Consider the following 17,703-nt stretch of genomic DNA (forward strand, 5'->3'; position numbering starts at 1 on the left):
AAAGAATCGGAACAAGTTGAATGGCACAGGCACGGCAAGATGTAGACGAGAAAACGTTGAGATTGGGTTGTTGCTGTCTAGATAATTCACTCTAGAGAATCGTGTCTTTTCGTTCTGACAGTGCTGTCGATGTCTCTCTTTACACTCTTTGCACAGACTTTAGAGTAGCGGTTGCTAAAAATAAGTCACTTCCGCAAGCATGTCTAGTTCTCGTTTTGTGGCTAAACAACCGCACCCCGTCTCCCCGCTGTCAGACTGGACCACAGGCCCCCACTGCGAGCACTGCCGTCCGGGCAGTTTCAGCTTGGCCCTGGCTGGCAGCGGCGGCTGCGTTCCCTGCCAGTGTAACGGCCATGGGGACCTGCTGCAGGGCTTCTGTCACAACCAGACGGGCCAGTGCTACTGCACGCACAACACCCAGGGGGCGCACTGCGAGACCTGCCTACCCGGTTACTATGGAGACCCCAGGTACACGCTCACCCCTAGCTTTCTACACTACCGTGTCATTTATAATGGAAAAACCGTGTATGGTTGCTTATCTCAATCTCTTTCTCTCTCTCTATCTCTCTCCATCTCTGTCGGTCCAACTCTCTCGCCCCCCCTCCAGTAACAACGGGACGTGCTACCGCCAGTGCCAGGGCCGCTCTGTGCTGCTCTCCTCCTCCTCCTCCTCCCCGCTGCCCCTGTCCTCCTCCCTGGGCTGGCGGGGGGAGGCCGGGGGGGGGGGAGGCCTCTCCCACTGCCTGTGGGTCCTGTCGACGACGGAGAACCTGGCGCCCTGCACTGCGGGCCAGTTCTGCCCCCCCGTGGCCCTCACGCTGCACCCTGACTCCCACACCCAGTGCGCCGTGAGTGAGGGAGACCCCCGCCCATCCATAGCTCTCATAACCTCCCAGTTGTTCAACCTCCCAACCATTTGGGTCCCTTCACCCAAAATGACTCTGTTTGAGTATAGGTGTTCTTTGTTGGACCCTTCATTTTCTTTTTAGTCAGAAAAGGTAGGGTCCCGACCCCAAGGTTAGGATTCACCGTACCAGCCCCATTGTGTTGGATTATTGCCCTTGTGTTTAAACAGGCCTCGCTTTGTTTTATCGCGGTGTATCAGCTGTTGAGAGTGCACTTTGTATTAAGAGTCTTTCGTGTTTCTTTGTGTTTGCGTCAGAGCTCCTATGTCTACGTGTTTGACGGCCTTCCTCGTTTCCTGGGCAATGGCGTCGTTCATCCTGACAGCAACCTAATCGGAGCGTTTTGCGGCACCACAAGGACCCAGCCCGTCACCGTGGAGGCCACCTCGGGTAACCGCTCGTCCGGGAACCCGAAAGCACCACTTTACCCATGATGCACCCAATGTGTAATCCCCAAATAGCTTTGCTTGATGGCTCAACAATGGCTTGATGGCTCAATCTCTTCCCACCCCCCTCCCCCCTCTCCTGTTCACCCTCTCCACCTCCCTCCCCCCTGCCCTCCCCCTGACAGGCATCATCTCGGTCTACTTTGAGACCAACGTGTCGGACGCCACGCCCCAGGGCTTCAACGCCTCCTTCTGGGTGCGCCGCTGCCCGCGGGGCTCAGAGAGGGGCATGGAGGACGGGGCCCCCGTGTGCCAGGCCAGGGCCCAGTGCCAAGGAGGCCTGTGCCAGTGTCCCCAGGGCTACGGGGGAGCCCTCTGCGACCGGCCCCTGTGCCCTCAAGACTGCGGGGAGACGGAGGGAAGAGGGTCTTGTAACCTAGTAAGAGAGGGAGTTATGGATTCTGATCTGATGTTATAATAATGTTTGTTTTTTTTCTACGAGTCAACCAATGTGACATCCGTCTCTGAAAGTTATATTTGCCAAATGTCAACATCGCTATTTTAATGTACATGGTAAAGTTTGAGTGTTTGTAGCCAGAGATGAAAGAACTCACTAAATCTGTGATTTGATGGTTCTTCGTCTCTGTCCTCTCAGCCTTCAGGGGTGTGTGTGTGCTCAGAGAACTGGGCGGGGTCAGACTGCTCGGAGCCCCTGGACCCCAGCAGCCTGGTGTGGGAGACCCTCCTGGACACGCAGCTCAAAGCGGTAGGACCACCGCTCGGGCCCCTCACAGCCCCCCCTCACCAGTGTTTGTATCGTGTACGCTTCGCAGTCGTTGTGGAATCGCTAACCTTAATGCGATGCTGTGTTTTGTACCCCAGAACCAGGCTCACAGGTTCCTCCACAGAATGGGCCACTCTCTTGTTTCTGGGCCCCTGGGAAACCTTTGGATGTACGGGGGCCTCTCGCTCTCAGAGGGGATTCTGGGAAATGTGTACAGGTAAATGAAAGCTACTAGAAGGCTGGCATACCTAATCAGACCTCAGGAGGAGTGCTGTAATGACCAGGCATAACTATGCATATCAGGAATGCATGCAAGTCATGTCAAATGTTTTAAAGAATGTTGTTCTTTAGTTGATCGTGGCCCCTGACCCCAGCTCCCCGGGTGTGTTTCAGATATGCCGTGTCGGAGCAGAAGTGGACCCAGATGTTGACGAGCTCTCTGGACGGCGGCTCCCTCCCCGTCCCCCGCTACCAGCACGCCGCCGCCCTGCTGACCAACATGGACCCTCCCTCTGGCGGCCAGGGCTCCAGCCACAACTTCATGTTGGTCGTGGGCGGGGTGACCCAGAAGGGCGTCGCCATGGATACCTGGAGTCTCAACCTCAGTAGTTTGGTCTGGAGAGAGTACAAGGTTAGAGTGGACTCTTGTAACAGCCATACCCCTCCGGGATTAAATGAAGCAGGATGGACATTTAACCTTTGGTTTGATTGGCGTGTCCTCCTCTTCAGAGCTCGATACTGCCCCAGGTGGCGGGACACACCCTGACGGTGCGGCGGGAAGCCACGGTGCTCCTGATCGGAGGCTACTCTCCAGAGAACGGGTTCAACCACCAGCTGCTGGAGTTCGGTGTGCAGTCTGGGAACTGGACCGTCACGCCACACATCGGCACGCCCCCTACAGGTTTGGAGGATGAATTACAACGACTTCTAAAATCAAAACCAAAGTAGATAGCTTTAATCCCAAGCGCCGTGCAATACCGTGACTGAATACCTCCTTTGCATCAGGGTGACCCCAGCGGGAATGAAACCCCTAGTCCTGACAAAATGAATGCCAAGTTGAGCGCAAACAGCTGAGCTGGACAGGATTAACACAATTTATGTAGAGGAATAAATGGGATTGATATGGATACCTTTTAGGTGGAAATAATAAACTGAAGCAGAGGTATTTTTATAAAAGCCCAAACCCATGACTCAAGCCTCTGCCTTTTGTCTGATATACTTCTGTCTCTCCACAGGTCTTTACGGCCACTCGGCGGTCTACCACGAGCAGACGGACGCCGTGTATGTGTTTGGAGGATACCGCTTTCACGTGGAGACGGTGGAGCCCTCGGGGGAGCTGTACAGCCTGTATTACCCCAACCTCACCTGGTCGCTGCTGGTCCCCTCCCAGGGCAACAAGGCAGGTCCCTCCAACCCTGGGCCCCTTCTGGGGGTTCAAGAGTCAAATACACACTGCAGCCAAGACCACTGGGGTGGCATCCATGTTTATGACATTAAATCGATTTTTTTGGATTGCTTCAAATCCGTGTTGGGTGATTTATTCCGGCGGTATTTTTGCAGTGGAAGTCCGTTCATTAAATGCTTTTTCCGCTAGAGACACTTCTTTTCCCCCTTACGTTTGGTGTGAATGGTCTGGGCTATCTGTGTAGGGCAGGAGCTAGCAGAAGGAAGCTGACCATGTGACCTCTACTGTCTCCTCTCTTCAGCCTCAGTTCCGCTTCTTCCACGCCGCGGCGCTCATCAAGGACACCATGGTGATAGTGGGCGGGAGGAGCGCGGAGGAGGACTACAGTAACACGGTGTCTCTCTACCAGATCAACTGCAACACCTGGATCAATGCAGGTACACATCTGGATTCCTCAGGATGTTACCGTACTTTGTATTCATCAGTCTAAAAAACATTGTTGCATTGATCTGACTGCAGGACAGTGCTGTGGTCAGGGTGTTTGACTCCTACACCAAAAGGTCGGGGGTTGGAAAACTCCCATATTCTGCAGTCTCCCTGCTGGCGTCCCTGAGCAAGAGGCCCAATTTGCTCATCAATGACATGCATCTGAAAGAACTAAGGGCTAAAAAATATGAATTTATTTTCCCAACAACTCATTACCGGCCCCCAGTCCCCAGCGTGGGCGAGCCGGTCAACCAGTCGGTGTCTCTGGCCATGACCGGCCTGGGCGGACGGCTGTTCCTGTCGGGGGGCTTCAACGGGGTGACGCTGGGACGCCTCCTGACCCTGACGGTGCCCGCCGACCCCTGCAGCCTCCTGTCCACGCCAGAGTCCTGCAACGTCACCACGGGCAGCTGCGTGTGGTGCAGCGGCGCGTGCACCTCCTCCGACGCTGCCGAGAGGTACCTGTTCTGAGTGAAGCCTGCTGCGTGAGACGCTGCCTCCTAGTGTCAGTGGAGAGAATTGCATCCTACGTAACCCCCCCCCCCCCCCCCCCTCATTAATGTATGTTGACCTCCTCCAGGATGGGGTGCTCCTCCAGCCTGGCCCCCTGCTCCCCCAGTCCCAAGCAGCCTGACCAGTGTCGCAGGCTGAAGACCTGCAGCGAGTGTCTCGCCAGACACCCCAGGGCCTTCTCTAGCCCCACGCAGGTCAGCAGCAGCAGCGCTAGCGTACAAAGGGGTCCTGTACAGGTCAACGGGGGGCCGGACACAACGCTTTGGGTACCACTGGGCTAGACTTACCAATAGGCTCACGAAGTGTCCCTAAATCACTGATTCTGCGGCAGTCTCTTTCGTTTTTCTTGCCACATTATAGTAATGTGATTCACACCATAACACATCGACATCAAACTTTATTTATAGAGCGCTGTTCGTGCAAAACAGAAAGTGAAAACGGAAACAGAAACACAAAGTGGTTAACAAGAGGAACAAGGCAACAAGGACAACAAATTTGTTTGAAATAAAAGTAAAAAGTGAATCACGACAATGCATGGAAGCAAACCCCCGAGCGTGCTTCCCTCCCCAGCCGGCCTTGCAGTGCAAGTGGTGCACCAACTGTCCAGAGGGCGCCTGCATCAGCAGCTCCGTGAGCTGCACGTCGGAGCACGACTGTCGAATCAACCAGAGGGAGATCTTCCTCTCCAGCAACTGCACCGAGACCAGCTGCGAGGCGTCCGACTGTCCCAAGTGCACCGCCTCGGGGAAGTGCATGTGGACCCGCCAGTTCAAACGCACAGGTACGGGGTCCAGGGCGCTCCCACCGATTCCGCCTCAGGCGCCAAACCAAAAGATTATTGTGTGATGTCTGATTCATGTCATTTTGTGTGTCTGTAATAAGGAACTCGTTTTTTGTATTTAAGCTATGTTTAAACATAGCTTAAATACAAAAAACGAGTTCCTTATTACAGACACACAAAATGACATGAATCAGACATCTCCGTAAGACTGGCTGCTGTATTCCAGTGTAGCCCTGCACATCCTTAGGAGCTGGTTTTCTATCCAAACCAATCCCCCCCTGACCCCCTCTGGTGCCCCCTGCAGGCGAGACCCGTCGCATCCTCAGCGTCAACCCCACCTACGACTGGACGTGCTTCAGCTACGCCCTGCTCAACGTCTCCCCCATGCAGGTGGAGTCGTCCCCCCCGCTGCCCTGCCCCTCGCCCTGCCACAGCCTCCACAGCTGCAGCCTGTGCCTGGGCTCGCGGGGCTCCGACGGGGGCTGGCAGCACTGCGTGTGGAGCATGGCTCTGGAGCAGGTAGGGCCTGGTCCTAGGGCTCAGGGTCCTTCTACACGTTTCAAAGGTTCCCTGTATCTCTGCAGGCTTTATCAGAGGGTTTAAACCCCGACGGTTATTGCATGGAAAATAAGATGGTTTGTCGGGTGATGGGGTCACGGTGAATATTAATAATCATAATAATGCACGTTATGTGTGGGTGACTTTCAAGACACTCAACATCACCTTGTAGCACAGTTTATAACAAATAAATATACAGGACATGACGATACAAAGATGGTGAACAACCAGAGGAAACAACACGACGAGGGAGTCAGAGGACTGACACTGATCCCCAGTGGGTGTGAGCCAGACTGTTAACCACCCGGTCCTGTCCCCCCCCCCCCCCCCCCCCCTCTGCAGTGCATGAGTCCGTCCTTCGTGCCGCTGCGCTGCGAGGCGGGCCAGTGCGGCCGCCTGCTCTCCGGGGGAGACTCCTGCTCCCCCCAGTGCTCCCAGATCACCCAGTGCTCCCGGTGCATCGCCAGGCCCCAGTGCGGCTGGTGCGCTGCCCACGGGGGCAACGGAGCCGGCCGCTGCCAGCAGGGAGGCCTGGATGGTGAGGACCCCCACTCAGACACGGCACTGGATCACCTGGTGGTTTAATTATATATACCGGCTAGACACCGGACTGGAGGCTAGGCTAATCCAGTTGTCTAACAGGACTCAACCAGTGTATAATGGCTCAACACCGGACTGGAGGCTAGGCTAGTCCAGGGGTTTAACAGTACTGAACCAGTATATAATGGCTAAACCCAGTACTGTATGCTAGGCTAATCCAGTGATCTAACTTTACTGAACCAGTGTTATATTCTGGCTAAACCCAGTATTAAAGGCCTGGCTCATTGAATGGTTTAACGCAGGATGAAACCAGTCTGATCTAGTGACTCAAGTGTTCCTTACTGCGAGTGCCAGACCAACAGCCGGACGAACCACATGTTTTTTTGAGCATGCATCGCTTAAGACTTTCAGTCAGTGTGTGACAAACAACGCTTGCTGCTGAAGCACCAAACTCCAGGCGGTGTCCATGATTAAGGCTGAAGATCTTGTGGTTTTGATCTTGTTTTGGCTGATGGGTCCAGGCGGTGATACGGTGTGTCCAACGAGCAACGGCAGCTGGTCCTTCCTCTACTGCCCTGAGGAGGACGAGTGTGCCAACGCCCACCACCACTGCAACGCCACCCAGGACTGCCACGACCTAGCCGAGGGCTTCCACTGCACCTGCAAGCACGGCTACCTCCTCAGCAGGTGAGCACTGGTCCACGACCTGGAGGAGGAGAGGGGGAGGAAGAGTGTGGGAGACGATGAGGCAGAGGGAGTGTGTATGAGACTGGGTGAGAGGAAGTGCGTGAGAGTGAGCGCTTGGCAAGATCGGATGTACTAGTCGCCGTGCGTGATCTGCACGAGCCAGAGTGAATGAGGTTATCACGGCCCTCAAGCAGTGCTACAGCAAACTGTCGACTATAAAGGCATGGCACACCTCCCGCTTGAGTGTGCGAGAGAGAAGGTGTTTGAGAAACAATGTCAAGCAGTGACTGAGATAATGTATTCATTTACTGGAAAATATGCTGATAATGTTTGTTGCCCGTCTTAGCTCAGACCAAAGTGAAAGTAATGTATTTCACAGTGTGCCACAGCTGTTCAACCTCCCTCCTCATGTACTCACTTATCCCCCCCCCCCAACCGCCGTCCTCCAGTGTGTCCGGGCAGTGCGAGCCGCAGTGCGTGCAGGGCTGTCTGAACGGGACGTGTGTGTCTCCGGGGGTGTGCCAGTGTCACTTTGGCTTTGTGGGGGAGAACTGCTCGTCCCAGTGCAGCTGCAACAAGCACAGCAACTGCGCCGGCGTGAGCAGGCGCGACGAATGTCTGGAGTGCCACAACAACACCATCGTGAGTGGACGAGCCACACGCGCACCTCGCATGCACGCACACACACATACATAGGCACACACACACGTGGACAAGCCATGGGGCTGTGCTGGCGTCACATCGACGGGAGAGTTAATCTCCTCGTCTAAGGTGTAGATTTGTGGTTGAGTTTATACCGTTCACTGTTGATTTCAACGTGACTTGGTTTGATAACCATCGCTAACAGACCCATGCATGCCTCACTTTGGCATCTCTCTCTCCTCCAGGGCAAGCACTGTGAGAAGTGCAAGCCTCTGTTCGTGGGCTCGGCCAAGGGCGGCGGGGCGTGCCGGCCGTGCCGGGAGTTCTGTCGGGGGAACAGCGCCCTGTGTCTGTCCCGCGATGAGCACAAGAAGGCCCTGGACAACGGTAACGCCTTCCCCCTGGACTCCGTCAGCGTGAGTACCTGCTACTGTGGCTCTCTCTGCGCCTTATCGTCTGTATCTGTACTCACTACAGGTCAGTCTGGGTAACACCCTTTAAGGATAGCTATTTATTATTCGTACTATAACTGCAAAGTAGTACTGCATTTAGGAGAGGCTTCTATACAGAAACACTCAGTGAACCTGTAGGCATCTTGCTCAAGGATGCAGTATAGAGTGGAAATTGGGGTTCGAACCAAGAACTAGTTTGGTGTCGAGTTGTCCCTGAGCAAGACGGCCAACCCAAACTGCTCGTGACGCGCTGGCTGTCGCCTTGCATGGTTGACTCGGTCGGTGTGGGAGTGTGTAAAAGCATCTGCTTAATGCTCTAAATGTAGACGTAAACACACTAACTAGACCATGCTGGTAGTAAGTAGACCTTGTTTATCTGTCCCTTTGTCTGCTGCCCTAACCAGATCCAGACCTGGGTGTCGGAGGGCCCCAGCGAGGAGAGCGCCGTGTGCGTGAGCTGCCGGAACAACAGCGTGGGGGACAAGTGCGAGAGCTGCCTCAGCGGCTTCTTCCTGCTGCAGGGGAAGTGTGAGAAGTGAGTAGCGCCCCCTGCTGTTCTGTTTCATGTTTGAGTCGATCTTAAAGGTTTTCAGGATTAATCTTAATACTTTGTTGACGTTGTTTGCACAGAAATGCGGCCCAGCCCTCTGTCAACTGCTATTAAGAGGGACAGACTATACACTAAAGAGGTTTAAGTAGAAAAAGGTGGAACTTAGTGGATATGTTATACCATGTATTTTCATAAGAATTGAATACAATATATATTCTTTAATATATAAATATAGACATTTTCATGACACATTTATACAATGAATATTCATGTGTTTTCTTATTTTTTTTCATTTTATATTAAATCAAATATCGACATTATCCCATCATAACAAGTAACAACAACAAGTTCAGGTTCGATGCTCCTGGAGCTCAGATGAATACACATTAGTCATTGCTGCCCCTGCGTCCATCGCTCTGCCCACCAGGTGCCAGTGTAACGGCCACGCAGACACCTGCATCGAGCACGACGGCACGGGCTGCCCCTGCCAGAACAACACGGAGACGGTGCAGTGTCCCAGCACCTCGTCCAGCGACCGCAAGGACTGCTACAGACAGCAGGTACGCTGCCGCCAAGGGCCAGGCAGGAACAGGCATGGGGGGGAGAACGTTTCTTTATTTACATATCGATAATTGTTATTTTACAATGCAGATATATTTGGTGGAGATGGGCCTTTGGCTCATCAGGTGGTTTCCCCAGAAAACACCACCTCCACAACATAATAACAGATTAGAGTATGACGCAATAAATCCCTTAACCGGTTCTTCTCACACGGCCCCGCAGTGCGCCAAGTGCAAGGACTCGTTCAACGGCACGCCGGTGAACGGGCGGCAGTGCTACCGGCAGTTCAACGTGGACAGCGAGTGCTGCTTCGACCCCACCTCGCAGACCAACTGCTTCCACGACCCGTCCATCCGCAACCTGCCGCGCGGCCGCACCGTCTTCTTCAGCGCCCAGCCCAAGTTCACCAACGTGGACATCCGCGTCACCATCGACGTCACCTTCGGCGAGGTGGAGGTGTACGTGTCCAACTCCCACGACACCTTCACCGTGGACGTCCACCGCCTCACGGGCGTGCACGCCATCCGCATCGAGGACGACGTGCCCGCGCCGCGCGCCGGGCCGGCGGCGGCGGCGGCGGCAGCGGCCGGCGAGAAGGAGACACCGCCGTCCCCCATGAAGGTGTTTGCCAACGCCTCGTCTGGCCCGCCGTCGGGGGGCCCGGCGCCGTCCAGCAACGCGCTGCAGCAGCAGCAGCAGCAGCAGCAGCAGCAGCAGCAGGCCAAGCCCCCCGCTGGGCCGGAGAGGGAGGTGCGGGAGGAGCGGGCGGAGGGGCTCATCTCCTACATCACGGTGTGGAAGCCCCAGACGGTGCTGGTGGTGCGCGGCGTGCGGGACCGCGTGGTCATCACCTTCCCCCACGAGGTGCACTCGCTCAAGTCCAGCCGCTTCTACATCGCGCTGCGCGGCGTGGGCACGGAGCAGCGGCAGGGCGAGTCCCAGGGCCTGCTGTTCCTGCGGCAGGACCAGGCGCACATCGACCTCTTCGTCTTCTTCTCCGTCTTCTTCTCCTGCTTCTTCCTCTTCCTGTCGGTGTGCGTGCTGCTCTGGAAGGTCAAGCAGTTCCTGGACTTCCGGCGGGAGCAGCAGCGCCACATCCAGGAGATGACCAAGATGGCGTCGCGGCCCTTCGCCAAGCTCACGGTGTACCTGGAGCCCGAGGAGCCGCAGCTCATCTACCTGCCGTCGGTGGGCGGGGGCGGCGGGGGCAGCACCGTGTCCCTGGCCCACGCCCGCAGCGGCAAGCTGGGCGCGGTGGTGGTGAGCCAGCGCGGCCGGGCCGGCGCCGTCTCCTACAAGCACGAGGCGGGCTCGGGGCCCACGGCGCACCACCACCACCACCACCACCACCACCACCTCAACCTGGGCAGCGGGGGGAACGGCGGGCAGCACCTGCCCCTGCACTACCTCAACACCCACCACTACACCGGCACGGCCACCACCGGCGGCGCCCCCGGCACCCACCACCACCACCACCACCCGTCCACGCACAGCGGCTACCAGCACTTCTGCCGCTCGGACCCCTTCCTCTCCCAGCTCATGGGCTTCTCCTACTCGTCCTTCAAGGTGGGGCCCATCACCCTGGAGCCCACGGACGACGGCATGGCCGGGGTGGCCACCGTCCTCATCCAGCTGCCCGGGGGCATCCTGGCGCCCAACCGCGCCTGCCTGGGCTCTGCGCTGGTCACCCTGCGGCAGAACCTGCAGGAGTACTGCGGCCACGGCAACGCCGGGACACACCCGGGGGGAGGGGGCGGGCGCAAGGGGCTGCTGGGGCACCAGCACCTCACCACTATGGCCATGTAGAGGGGCTGGGGACCGCCTCGCCACGATGTAAAGGACATGGAGGGACTGGTGAGTGGACCGGCCTCACCACTATGGCCCTGTTGAGGGACTGGTGAACGGAAACACTAAATGGTTGCGTAGAAAGCATAATTACTACTCAACAGATGGATTGAGATCAATTCTCGACGGTAACGTTGGTCGTGTCCATGGTAACACGATGTAGCATGTTTGGACGACATCCCCTGAGGTGAAAAATGGCAAAGCGTTTCATAGTGTTTCGGTTAAGAGGCACCGCAAGGAAACGACAAAATATTAAAAAGCTGCAAGTCAAAGAAAACACGGCCAAAATAATGAGGTATTTAATGTCAGTAGAGGTCAGCATTATGAACTTATTTGTACATACACTGTGTTATTATGAACTGATTGTCCTTTATTGCGTTATGAGTCGCTATGTTTCAATGCTACACATGACCAAGCCTGCTGTCTGCAGAATGCACCACGCCTGCTCACCACCTGCTCAGCTACCGTTGCGTTCTGTGTTTGTGAGGTGTGAGTGCGCTTAGCAGCCGGCCTTGTACGGTCCACGGACAGGACTGCAGCGGGACAGCCTCCTCTTCTCCGTCACATTGGCCCATGCAGGGTCGAGATGTTTTGGAACCAATACGTGCTTTAAACCTGTAAGAGTGACAATCATCAGTTGCAACGGCGAAAAACTGAACGTAAGATCACTGCAACCTGATGTGCAACACTTGGTTGCGACAGATGGGAGGGGGGGAGGAAAAGAGAATGATTGGTCCTACCCAATGGATTTATGTCCTGTGTGAATGCAATTATTTAATATATAGCAGGCTACTTCATCTTGTAAAACTGACTGTAAACTTTAGAGTAGTTTTGCATATTCATTCATGTGAGCTGTTACTCTTCAACCACGTGAGCATGGTTGATGTTCTTGGATTTGTGTTTTTTGTTTGTCTTGGTTCATTTACTCAATTTGCTCATTTGCCTTCACGTCCGCTTGCCTTGTGCCTCCGTGGTCAATAGGTGCACTCTTAACTATGTTAGTTCAACAACGTGTCATTCCTTTATAGCACGCCAAGGTTCGGGAGGTTCGGATTGGAAAATAAAAGTCCTGCCCACTGCTTAGAGTCACAGACTTTACTGTCTGAATCTGATCATCCACCTCTGGGCTCACTTTATCAAGCATAACATTAAAAGTGGTTTTGTTTTTGTTTCAGAGCAGTTCAAGGGTTGCTTCTTTATTTTTATTAAGTTAAACAAATGAAGGAATGAATATTATTTTCTTGATTTTAATTGTCAAAGAATGTTTGGCTTTTGCTGTAATAGTTTGGAGGCCAAATCCCTTTCATTGGGATGACTCAATAGGTCAATTCAAATATGGTTTGTTAATTTAAACAAGTGAGATGCATATACAGCATGGGAATTGTTCTTCATATATTGTAATGTTGTGGGAAGAGTACAGTGAATGAAGTGGGAAGTGGCCTTCTCCTGGTGAGAAATGTGAAGAAAAAATACATGCTTACTTCTGAACTTCTGACCCCCCGCCATATCAAGGAGTGTGTGGCGCTTCTTGTTACATTGTACCGATAGTAAGAGTTGGTCTTAATTTAATTGTTTATGCACTCGATGGAGGCATCGTGTTACTTTATTTATGTGAAAGCGAAAGGGTGAGGTTCCTCCTCATCGATATTCATACACCTACACGATAAAATGCTGTTTATAGAGGCTGAATGCAGTTGTGGTTGATCGTGTGTGAATGGTGCTATTGTATCTTATAAAAGCAAATACATTGTATCAAACTAAAATCTCACTAAAACGAATTTCGTTTGAATGATAATATGTATTACAACCCTCATTAACAAGATTAAGCATCACAACTTTTTTACCAGTTTATTTTTTTTCCTACTTTTGTTCACATGCTGTCTTATCTTTGTATAGGATTATTTTCTGTGTTGTATTTTCAAAGAAGGGAACCGTGTTGTACAGAAGACTGTAAAGACTGCAGATTATGTCCAGGCGATGAGTTGGCGGCAATAAAGTCAAAGTGGAAGAAAACTTGTTTAACCTCAATATTAATAGTAACGTACCTCTGTCCGTCACTTAATGGCTATGTCATTTATAATATCAGTAATAATGTCACTATGTCAGACATAAGTGAGAATAAAGAAACCATAACATTGGCGTTATTTAGATAGGGGGAATGGTTGGTCAGAACAACCGGAAGTGGTTGGCTTTTCCGCCATATTTCCGGTATATTGTCAAAGCTGCTGCTGTGATGACTGACCACTGTTTTCCGTCTGCAGGACGCTATCCAGCTAACTACGACTTCTAAGGTTCAACCACAGCTTTATCACTCAGAATAAGCAGGTATTCTCATTTGCACACAATATCGTTAATGGAAGAGCAAACCAGCGGATAAAGGAATCTGGCAGCAGTACGGACAGTAGTGGAGTTTGAGCGTTGCTAGACATAATGAAAAGGGAAGAAACAAACGCACTTTGAATCATTCTAGGTGCGTTATATGTAACGTTGTTACACTATTTGAATGCGCGCACGCATTCTGAATGCCGTGCTTTTATTTGTGTGAACACCGCTAATGTTTTTGATCTACAGGCTGCAAGTAGAGATGATAATAAGGACAAAATGAAGATCAAGTATGCAAGAAGGAAGCCTTTACCTAGAAAGACTAAGACAGTTAAATGTGCCGAGCTAGTCATAACCAAAACGGAATCCACATTGAAGTTGGATGTTGATAAAGAGGACACTGGGCAGCGCCACGCAAATGCCCTTGAATTGAACATTGCCATAAAAGAGGAGCAAGAGGTCCTTGCCATCAGCGAGCAACAACATTTCAGCACCACGTCGAGTTGTAACGACTCTGACACTGTAACATCCAAAGCAGCTCAATCTGCAGAACAAAATAGCAATAACATTAAGCAGGAGTCTTCTTCGGAACTGCAAATAGATATAACTTCTGCATTGGTAAAGGAAGAACCAGAGTCCAATGCTGAAAAGGAGAGTGGTAGCCAGCAGCTACAAGAAGACGCCCAAGATGCAGAGAACAACCAAAATACTGATAGAGCAGAGGACGGTGAAGGTAGGAACTTATTCAGCCAATAATACTGAAAACAAATTTGCAATATTTACCTTTAGTACATTCACATTTCGATTTGTTCATGCAATCAGTGTATCTATTAAACTGTTCTGTGTTACAAATCTCCCAAGCATCAATTGTTACTGTGGTGTTAAAAATAGAAAAAGCATTTCGCACATAATATGGCTATAAATTGACATTTGCTTCTTCTGTCACTCGTTTCCTCAGGAGGTACGCCGTTCTTCCCCTGTCAGCACTGCAGTGTCTCCTTCACCAGCTGGGATTTCCTGGAGAACCACGTCAAATGGGTCCACCAGAAAGAATACCTTGACGACTTGAAAAAATGCCTTTCCAGCGAAAAACTAAGCCCCGCCCCCAAGCACAGTTGTCCGGACTGTAGCCGCACTTTCACCTCCAAGGTGGCCCTGCGAGCGCACGGCCGGGAGGCCCACCCCGCGCCTCCTCCGCGGCGGCTGCACCCGTGCCCCATGTGCGCCCGCAGCTTCCAGTACCTCAAGAACCTCAGGAACCACTGCCAGCGCTGGCACGACATGTCTGTGGTCACCCAGGGCGGGCACCTCAGCTGCAGCAACTGCGGGAAGAGTTTTGAGAAGACCTGGGGTCAGGGTCCTCACGTGTGCCACGAACCTGAGAACACCCGGCCCCAGGACAGCCCTGTCTGCTTTGACACCGGAGTGGACTGCCCCGAGTGCGGCAAGCAGATGGCCACGCCGCAGAGCCTGGGAGACCACATGCGCACCCACACGGGGGACCGGCCCTTCGTCTGTAAGGACTGCGGCAAGAGGTTCTCGGAGCGCAGCGGCTGGCGGCACCACATGAAGATCCACACGGGCGAGAAGCCCTACAAGTGCGAGGTCTGCAGCAAGGCCTTCCGGCGCTCCTACCACCTCAAGTGCCACCTGACCACCCACTCGGGCAAGAAGGACTACGCCTGCCCCGAGTGTGGGAAACAGTTTGGCTTCAAGGCCAGTCTGGACATACACCTCCTGTCTCACTCCAGCGACAAACCCTTCCACTGCGCCACCTGCGGGAAGGACTTCAACTCTCGGAAGAACCTGCGCATTCACAGCAAGCTCCACACCCACGAGAAGGCCCACCAGTGCGGGGACTGCGGCCTGAAGATCGGAGACCTTGGAGCTTTAAAGATCCACCTGAGGACCCACACCGGGGAGAGGCCCTACCACTGCACCGTCTGCGGCAACCGATTCATCCGCATCTCCCACTTGCGCAACCACCAGCGCACGCACACCGGGGAGCGGCCGTACAAGTGCGGCGAATGCAGCAAGAGCTTCGCCCAGTCGGGGGATCTGGTGAAGCACAAGAGGACGCACTCTGGGGAGAAGCCCTTCGAGTGCTCCGACTGCCACCGCCGCTACACGTCTTCAGGAGACCTGGGCAAGCACATGAGGATCCACACCAACCTGCGGCCCTACACCTGCCAGGAGTGCGGGAAGGGTTTCCGGCTGTCGGGGCATCTGAAGACCCACATGTTGACCCACACGGGGGAGAAGCCTCACTCCTGCCCCAAATGCCATCGCAGGTTCGCCCGTTCTCACCACCTCAGCGGACACGTGGCCAAATGTCGCTGAGTCACTTTGAGGTGCTTGTAATGACTCGTTCCAAAAAACTCTGAGCTATGTGAACCGTCTTTTGATGCGAGAGTAGTGCTGGAGAAAAAACACTTTAGTATCAAAGTTAAAGACACAACATGACGATTGGCTCATCTGTTTTCTGCTTTACATTTTCATGCCCAAACCCTCTTTTTTTTGCAGAATTGAAGAAATTCAAACAGCAATATTAGAACGGCAAGGAACCAGAGCCAGGCAACGGATCAGTTTTTTGGGTCACGGGTACCGTTCAAAGAGATTGGTGTAGAATTCAATAGCGCAGTGCCCGGTCAAAGAGGCTGATTTCTTAAATTCCTGGATTGGTGCCTGCAGCTCCTTTTACTCATTCAAACCATCTCACGATAGACACTGCACTTCCTTGGGTCCTCAGCAATACACAGGGTTCTAGAAATAACTGGCACACACACACACACTCACAGATCCCTGGCTTTATAGGTAGATTAGTAAGTGTTGGTATAACTGTGTCTGTCTGTCTCCTGATCTCTGCAGTTGATTTTTTTTTTGAGGAACATAGTTCTGTAAACATATTGTTTTACTGCATGTGACAACTATGTCATGCATTATGATCAATTCAATTCATAAATTGGATTGGAAATTGTGTGTATACTTTTCTAGTTCCAACACTATGGCTACAGCACTGCATTATTAAAAAAAACACTACAACAGTTGGTATTATTTATCAAGCCATTGATTGTATCTCATTGTATTTTATTTATTTAATGAATGTGGGAAATGTAAATTCTGTCCAGATAATGACATGACTATGTAACTGTCCGGATTTAGATTAGTTAGTTTGCATTTGCGTAGTAAAATATGTAAATAAAATGTTTATATGGGTTGCTTTTGTATAGCAGACCATTGCGGGTATGATCATGATGTCGGTCTGAGCCTTGATTATTAGACTGTTCCACATACATTAACGCATTAATTATTTTTACATTAAAACATTAATTTGTGCATTGGCACAGTACACACAGAGCAAATAATGCAATACTAAAGATACATTTATAAACAGGTTTGATTTGAAATGATCTCCTGAGATCAACTATGTTTTTTGATATGATGGCCACGTCAGTATTATTTTACATCATACAGATGTGGCTTCGGTGAAGATGGAAGTTGTTGCTTGTCCGGGCCGTAGGCTCTGGGCCCTTGGTCTTGGCGCCTGGCACCGGGCCGGAGACTCTTACGGCCAAGCAAAACGGTACTCCTAGTTATTATTGTTGTTAGTGGAACAGAAGCTTTCATGTGGTTGTTTGGGTAGGTAAGTTATGCTGAAATGCACATTTCCACACGACTCCATCCTCAGTTATCAATATATGTTGTCTTTGTTTCACCTATGCACACAAATGTGTATTGGTGTCGCACTGCACAGACTTACTGCCTGTCTGGTAAATAAAAGATAAATGTTGTCTTGAGCAGTAAAATTAAAAAAAAATTCTGAAGCAAGCTCGTGCAAATGGTTTATATACTCGCTGCCTTTAAAAATGTAAACTTCTCCACTGCGTGGTTGGATACATGACGTTACCGTTTGTTCTATTGCTTTTGTATTTGTTTTGTTGAAAGGAAGAAAAATAACAAAAAGAGGACACATTTACCCAAGAGAAGTCATCTAAAAAAAAACTGCGCCGCCGTTGAAGGGGAATTCAAGGGCCGGACACTTCAGGTAAATATGTAACCTTTCAGGTGGAAAACTGGGTTTTGGAGACAGAAGAAGAGGAGCCTCTACGAAAGTTATACAACCAACAAGTGTATTTAGATATAAGGCCGTAGAGGAAAATCAGACGACACTAGAATCTGCAATAGCGTGAAGACTGGAAATGCCAAAATGAAGACCGTGGGAGACCAAGAACGCACCCTGTTCTTATGGGTTCGTGGAGGATCCCCATCAAACTCCTCCTGTGGAA

At 51.9% G+C, this 17,703-nt stretch overlaps 2 protein-coding genes across 3 annotated transcripts in view; both read left to right on the forward strand.

Moving 5' to 3' along the window:
- Positions 1–13,123, forward strand: part of megf8 (multiple EGF-like-domains 8) — a 28,847-nt gene extending 15,724 nt beyond the window's left edge. Inside the window, exons 24-44 of the mRNA XM_030370953.1 lie at positions 255–468; positions 608–848; positions 1,163–1,295; positions 1,477–1,730; positions 1,947–2,057; positions 2,174–2,292; positions 2,469–2,706; positions 2,805–2,976; positions 3,311–3,474; positions 3,782–3,917; positions 4,193–4,424; positions 4,547–4,673; positions 5,050–5,260; positions 5,565–5,779; positions 6,161–6,356; positions 6,880–7,045; positions 7,495–7,687; positions 7,933–8,103; positions 8,544–8,674; positions 9,117–9,249; positions 9,473–13,123. Coding sequence (XP_030226813.1) covers positions 255–468; positions 608–848; positions 1,163–1,295; positions 1,477–1,730; positions 1,947–2,057; positions 2,174–2,292; positions 2,469–2,706; positions 2,805–2,976; positions 3,311–3,474; positions 3,782–3,917; positions 4,193–4,424; positions 4,547–4,673; positions 5,050–5,260; positions 5,565–5,779; positions 6,161–6,356; positions 6,880–7,045; positions 7,495–7,687; positions 7,933–8,103; positions 8,544–8,674; positions 9,117–9,249; positions 9,473–11,056 — 5,141 coding nt within the window. The 3' untranslated portion in view covers positions 11,057–13,123. The remainder of the gene's footprint in view (positions 1–254; positions 469–607; positions 849–1,162; positions 1,296–1,476; positions 1,731–1,946; positions 2,058–2,173; positions 2,293–2,468; positions 2,707–2,804; positions 2,977–3,310; positions 3,475–3,781; positions 3,918–4,192; positions 4,425–4,546; positions 4,674–5,049; positions 5,261–5,564; positions 5,780–6,160; positions 6,357–6,879; positions 7,046–7,494; positions 7,688–7,932; positions 8,104–8,543; positions 8,675–9,116; positions 9,250–9,472) is intronic.
- Positions 13,124–13,268: 145 nt separating this feature from the next.
- LOC115554291 (zinc finger protein 436) lies at positions 13,269–16,672 on the forward strand. 2 transcript variants are annotated; one of them, XM_030370955.1, is made up of 3 exons: positions 13,269–13,420; positions 13,667–14,150; positions 14,376–16,672. In XM_030370955.1, exons 2-3 carry the CDS (start codon positions 13,697–13,699, stop codon positions 15,755–15,757), a joined length of 1,836 nt encoding a protein of 611 aa, XP_030226815.1. In that variant the 5' UTR covers positions 13,269–13,420; positions 13,667–13,696; the 3' UTR covers positions 15,758–16,672. The 2 variants fall into 2 exon arrangements, with proteins under 2 accessions (XP_030226815.1, XP_030226814.1); XM_030370954.1 differs by having other exon boundaries at positions 13,284–14,150.
- The last annotated feature ends 1,031 nt before the right edge of the window (positions 16,673–17,703 follow it).

This window comes from Gadus morhua, chromosome 11 (genome assembly GCF_902167405.1).
Source record: "Gadus morhua chromosome 11, gadMor3.0, whole genome shotgun sequence".
NCBI classification, from domain to species: Eukaryota; Metazoa; Chordata; class Actinopteri; order Gadiformes; family Gadidae; genus Gadus; species Gadus morhua.